The following is a 6269-nucleotide window of genomic DNA, read 5'->3' as shown; positions in this document are numbered from 1 at the left end:
CATATATCAAACGCCTGAGGTGGTCTCACAAGAACCGGTGGAACAGGTTGGTATCAATGAGGGAGTAACTGAGATGAGAGTCCACTCAGATGACCACTGGTAGTCGGGAGCGACAGGAAGAAGTTATGAATGTTTATGTGAAAAGACATGGAGGAACATCAAAGACAGTGATCTTGCAAAAAATAAGCTTTGGAGAAATCCTTGTATTTGAAAGTGGAATTTAATACAAAAATCAGAAAGTGATTGAGGCTAAAGAGATGTACAACACTTGTTGCTCGAAACAGGCAAATGCTACATGACTGAGCACTTTTTCCCTGTATCACCTGAGTCCATCTAGCAACGCAGGTGTGCCGGTGGAGGGTGGGAGGGTCTTTGGCTAACCCGCAGGCAGTGAGCTCAGTCTGAAGATCTCCAACCTCGCATAGACATTATGCGCTCTCTGCTCCTTTTCCTCTACCTGTGCTTGGTCAGTAGTAAAGGAGCAGGGGCGTTGGACCCCAACCTGCCCTTCATGGAATACCTGGACCAGAACCATTTGGTCTGCCTGAAGTGGGGTTTCGATGACCTGCAAGGGACCATTACATTCAAATTTGTGGTAAACACGACAGGCTGGGTCGGCTTTGGCTTCAGTCCGAACGGAGGCATGCAGGGGGCAGATATCGTCATGGGGGGACTTGGATCCAGTGGAAGCTACTTCAAGGTATAACATGACCAGATATAAACAACTACATGTGACGCCTGTGTTATGTTTCCTCCATTAAAGAAAAATATCCTGTCTTTTTGCCCTTTAGGATTATCATGCCACAGGGAACACCATGCCTCTGGAGGACATGGAGCAGAGCTACACTCTCCTCTCTCTGAGCGAAAGTGACGGTCAAACCAGCATGACCTTTCAGAGGGCCATCGTGTCGTGTGATCAGCAAGACTTCCAAATCACTGTGAGACATTCAAACATTATCTCCCAACTCACCATTACAGCAGTTTTTGAAATGGTGACAAATCTATGATTAGTAAAACATTTTTGTCTTTATTTCACCTCAACACGATCAGAAGAATACATTTTGCCAATGTACGTTTCTGTAAATCATGGATATGTTGAAAGTTTACATTGCTTTTAGGTCCAGTTAACAAGTTTTATGTGGTAATAACGCTCTACTTATGGTCTGGTTAGGTTTAGGCATTAAAAAAACACCAGGCTAGGGTTTGGAAAAGATCATGGTTTGGCATAAAATCCGGCTGTGATCACCACAAACACAGCAAGAGATGTCCCAACTTCCCAACAAAAATATCAGCTGGAAATTGTCTTGACGTCTCCTCAGATATATCCAGTGATTTCACACTTACACATGTTGAAACACAGTCTCGAACTGTGGTCATTGGCTTGGCAGCCTGCTTTCTTAACTCCTCCACGATATGAAAGTCACAAACATGTAATGAACGCGATAGGACACGTATTGTAGAAATGTTGCTGCTGATGAGCACCTGCAGCGATATGCAAAATATCAACAAGTATTCGGTGATTTTGGCCATTATTTGGTTTAACGAGTCTCTGATTTCATACAGTAAAGTTTCATTGCTAAATCTCAATAAGTTAATTATGAAATGGAGATTTCTTCGCTATATACTGTCAGAAACAATCATAAAAAATAATCACCATGTAAGAATGGTGCATTGCTTCATTTAGGAGGCTGCTGTTTCCATGGAAACAATAGACCAAAATCCCTCATCAACACTTTTCACGCCATTAAAACTGTTGTGACTCATTATTTGTAATGTTATAGTCTTTTGTACAGTTGACCTCTTGTCTAATTCTCTATGTGGAGCTCAAGTTTCCTGCTTTTGTCCATCTAAACTTTGTGCTATGTAGTCCCTTTTGTCAGGTTCACTTGAATGTACCTTTACCTTTGCGTGCAACTGGCTGTTGTTCTCAGATACGAAGACAATAGGAACAACAAAAGGCACACAAGATATTGCTTTCCATTCAACACCTGAAATGTTATACGTTTTTGGTAATAAAACCCAGCTGCATATTGTGTCTATAAGCAGTAACCTGCAAAGTTAGTGCCTGTTTATCAGTTTAAATGTATAAAATAACTTTATTTTAAGGTTTTCAACAAATAAAAGCCTTTTCACGTTGTGACCTTATGTTGACTAAATATATTTATATGTATAAATATTTGTTGTCATCTCTTTTATAGGCTCAACCCATTAAGTTGATCTATGCCTACGGAACAACAGATGCGATCAGGTACCACGGGGCCCGAAGAGGCACCAAGGAAGTCAACCTGCTGAACTACATGGCCAGGACGACATTAACTAACGTCAACTTTCTCAGTGCCACAGTGGACAATGTAAGAGACATTCAAAACAGTTTTGATAATGATGAATTGTGGAAAATTGTATTTAATTTACTTTTTTTTTTCTTTTACAGATCACTGTCCCTGCCACTCATACCTACTACCACTGCAAGCTCATGAATTTCCCAAGACTAATTACAAAACATCATATAATTGTGGTAATCATCCTTTCTTCATATTATAAAATTATGATAAATTAGTCTGACAAAAGTAATTACAATGAAAAGCATTGATTCTGTACAGTTAAGTGTCATTTATTAGGCATAATCTAATACAAAACTAGTCCCACAGCTACAAACTGAACATTAAGAGCAACAAGCATATTTATTTTTACTTTCCTTCATCATTACTTTACTTTACTTCAGGTTGAACCGGTCATAGAGAACGCTGACATGGTTCATCACATGCTGCTGTACCGCTGCCCGTCCTATGTGACGCAACCGTACGACAGCCCGTGCTTCCAGGGTGACATGCAGGAGTTGTGCATGGGGGTCGTGGCTACATGGGGAGTTGGAGGAGGGGTGAGGGAGACTCAAGTGTCCACCTCTGAATTCTTTGATTCATTTCATTGTCTGTGTATATCCATGTCAGTTTTGTGCTTGTGTAAGCTGATCCACAGTTTTTCCCCCGAAACCTCAGGTAATGGACCTTCCAGAAAATGTGGGTATCCCTGTCGGAGGTGAGGACAGCGATACGTTCTATCGGCTGGAAATCCACTACAATAATCCAAACAATGAATCAGGTAAATACTGTAGATCCTAAATGGTTAAAGGAGACGTATTATGCTCATTTTCAGGTTCATAATTTTATTTGGGGTAATGCTAGAAGTTGTCTTATACTGTCCAGTGCTGCAGCACTGTATTCCCCCTCTTGTCTGAAACGCTCTGTCTCTTTAAGGCCTCCCCTCCTGAATACCCAGTCTACTCTGATTGGTCAGCGCAAACACACCTGAGCCAGCACCACTAACAACAACAGAGCAGCTGTGCTAAATGATTACTTATGTGCCAAACTAGCGTGGTGATGTAGTGTGATGCCACAAAGTCCCAGAGTTAAAGGTCTGACTACTGATGAAGCTTTTCAGGGACTTTTCAGGGAGAGAGGAGCTTCGCTTGCTGTGGACTTCTTGCTTTTTAACTTCCAAGACCTTTAACATGCACAAGAATATAAAACTGAAGGAAAATAAAAATAAATAATAGTATTTCTTAATTAAACCCTTCCTGCCCACTGAATGCCCGCTACTTGAGTGCACCAAAAAGAATTTCACTTATAGATTTACATTTTTCAAGCCCAAGCCAAATAATTTGTCATAACACATTTTTAAACTTTTGTTTCTTTCTGTTTAGGCAGGACAGACAGCTCTGGACTGAGACTGTACTATACAGCCCAACTCCGGCAGCATGATGCGGGCATCTTGATGACAGGTGTGATGCCGGGGGGACATATGATGTATAAAATCCCTCCAAAGGCCACTCAGTTCCGGACATACGGCGTGTGCAATACCACTTTGATTTCTCAGGTCCGTAGTAGAGGTTATCACCGACAAGTTTAGAGATAATACATTTTTATTGTTTATGATTATGTCCCTGAGATTATTTACTTTCCACCCGTAGCTTCTGGATCCTATGCCTGACCTTCAAGTGTTTGCTGTGCTCATGCACACTCACTTGGCTGGGAGGAAAGTCAGAGTTGGCCACTTCACTAGGTAAGAAGGAGAGATCGGGGATTTGCTTTATGTCAGTCGATATCTAAGATAAAGAATAAAAAAATATACATTTATATGGTTTAACTGTTCTTTTAAAAAATGGTCATGTAAATGTAAAATGTCTCTGTAGGAACGGAACGCAGATCGACTTCTTGGGCTTGGATGAAAACTATGACTTTGACTTACAACAATTGACCAATATGGGAGTCATCAAGACCATCAAACAGGTAAGTCCCCATTTCCTCCACGCTCCTATATCATGCCCCAAAAATGATAAAATATTGAAAGTGCTCTATGGTGCCACATTACGTCTCCCATTGCAGGGTGATGAGATCGCAGTGGAGTGCACCTACAGCACCGCCAGTCGCACCGCAGTCACTACGGTGGGTAATTACTGTATTCATCTAAAGTCACTACACATCTGTACCAGAGAAAAAACACACGAGTAACATGAAACTCCAAAATACATATTTTCCCCTTATCTGCAGTGGATCATAGATAACCATTAGCAACTTTAGCTAGCCACACGCTAACATCAGGTCACTATGGCTCTTTACACTCGGTGCTTCTGCCAGAAATGAACGTCACGTCTTGTGAGGGCAAGCATTACAAAGGCTTTTCTTTATTTTAGCAGCCAGCTAGGCTAGCTGACAGGCTACTTAAAAACACCTAAATGAATATCTAAATGCTCAAAAATGCTAAGAACACTATATGCAAAAAAAGAACAGTAAACTACTTAACAATACATACAAAGCGAACTGTGAATAGTTAAGCGTGGCACTCTGTGGCAAAACTCAACAGCTGTGTAGCTTTCCTGAAAGAAAATCGAATGTTCTTTCCTGTACAAAATAATACAGTATGATTTTAATACTCAACTCCTTGAGAGCAACTGGTCAATAGAATATTTAACACATAATATAATTTTAAAAAAGGGTCTTGTTTCACGTATTCCTCCTTCAGATGGGGTTGGGAACTATGAATGAGATGTGCCTGGCCTTTCTTTACTACTACCCTGCGATCAATATCACCACATGTCAGAGCCACCCAAATACAATGCATCCACTGATGAACACAAGCTACCAGTAAGACCAGATGCACTCCTTCACAGAATATTATTGTTATATATCATTATATATATATTTTAGTCTCAATTTGCTCTTCTGAAGTTGATGATCTTACCTAATTTCTGACAGGATGTTTGAGGGGACCACAGCTCCAGACCAGGATGAAATTGCTGCCTATGAGCGCTTGTTAAAGACCGTACCGCAACTGCAGTTTGTCTCTGATGACAGTGTAAGTAACAGTCTGTTTGATTGTGTTGTTTCCTTTCAATACACAATCTGACAGAGAAATTCATATTTTTGTTGAGAGGTTTTAATTTTTAAAATAACATGTCTGTCACATTTTTCTTATACTGGTCGTTGTTCATTAGTTGTTTTTTTGTCAGTCCTTCCGATGCTTCCTCTTGTTCCCATTTCCTCTTTAATGTGATTTTTTTTGCTTATGTTAAGCATTTTCTTGCCTATTTATATAACATGTTCATGATACGTACAGTTTTACAGCTTTACTTTTGTGCTGCTCAGCACGTGTCCACTGAATTGAATTGTGTCCCATATATAGTATAGAGGGTTTTATGTGTTTATCTAATGATCACAAAGTCAAAGTTTTCATTCGTCATACAGTATGGGGCATTTAAGTTTGAGTCACTGACAACAAAGCAGGCTTTTTAGTGTTTAATGATTTTCTTCTGCAGGATCACAACAAGCTGAATTTCTATGTCATCTTTTTGTTTTCATAGAGCAACTTCTCAGGTTACGCAGATGGCATGGTCAGGGAGATGATGAAGACGCCGACTGTCACTTGCAAGACTCCCAACGCATCAAGCAGACTCGTCACCTCCTGGATTGTGAACCCAGCAGGAGTAATACTTTTGCTACTCTGGATTGCAATAATATAACGTGGTTGTACGCGCAACATATCCAAATCAGTGCAATTTTGATACAGGGAGACACAGTTGATTAAAATCTCTATTGTATCCAACTGGGTATATTCAACTTTACAGGACAGGGTGTATACCGATTCCTATGTTTTAGTTTTTTCTATCCATAGCATATTTTTTCTCTTTGCTGTTAATTGTCAATGACAGAGCAGGTATCATATTACTCAGTAACTATTATATTGATAATCATATTTAGACTAGTTGCTAGATT

At 40.1% G+C, this 6269-nt stretch overlaps 1 protein-coding gene across 1 annotated transcript; it reads left to right on the top strand.

Moving 5' to 3' along the window:
* Positions 1–430: 430 nt before the first annotated feature.
* Positions 431–6178, top strand: moxd1l (monooxygenase, DBH-like 1, like). Its single transcript, XM_073493426.1, has 13 exons — positions 431–700; positions 792–938; positions 2199–2351; positions 2432–2515; positions 2723–2878; positions 2997–3099; positions 3701–3873; positions 3968–4059; positions 4190–4286; positions 4383–4442; positions 5020–5141; positions 5253–5352; positions 5858–6178. Exons 1-13 carry the CDS (start codon positions 431–433, stop codon positions 6014–6016), a joined length of 1716 nt encoding a protein of 571 aa, XP_073349527.1. The 3' UTR covers positions 6017–6178.
* Positions 6179–6269: the final 91 nt, after the last annotated feature.

The sequence above is a fragment of the Pagrus major genome, chromosome 22, assembly GCF_040436345.1.
Source record: "Pagrus major chromosome 22, Pma_NU_1.0".
Classification (NCBI taxonomy): Eukaryota; Metazoa; Chordata; class Actinopteri; order Spariformes; family Sparidae; genus Pagrus; species Pagrus major.
Note: the sequence above shows the minus strand (reverse complement) of the source record. Positions and strands in the feature narration are given on the sequence as shown.

Excerpts from the sequence above, each read along its gene's own strand:
- moxd1l (XM_073493426.1), top strand. The coding sequence starts at position 431 with ATGCGCTCTCTGCTCCTTTTCCTCTACCTGTGCTTGGTCAGTAGTAAA. Across the intron at positions 701-791 it reads CCAGTGGAAGCTACTTCAAG|GATTATCATGCCACAGGGAA; the intron begins GTATAACATGAC and ends TTTGCCCTTTAG. Across the intron at positions 4,060-4,189 it reads AGAGTTGGCCACTTCACTAG|GAACGGAACGCAGATCGACT; the intron begins GTAAGAAGGAGA and ends ATGTCTCTGTAG.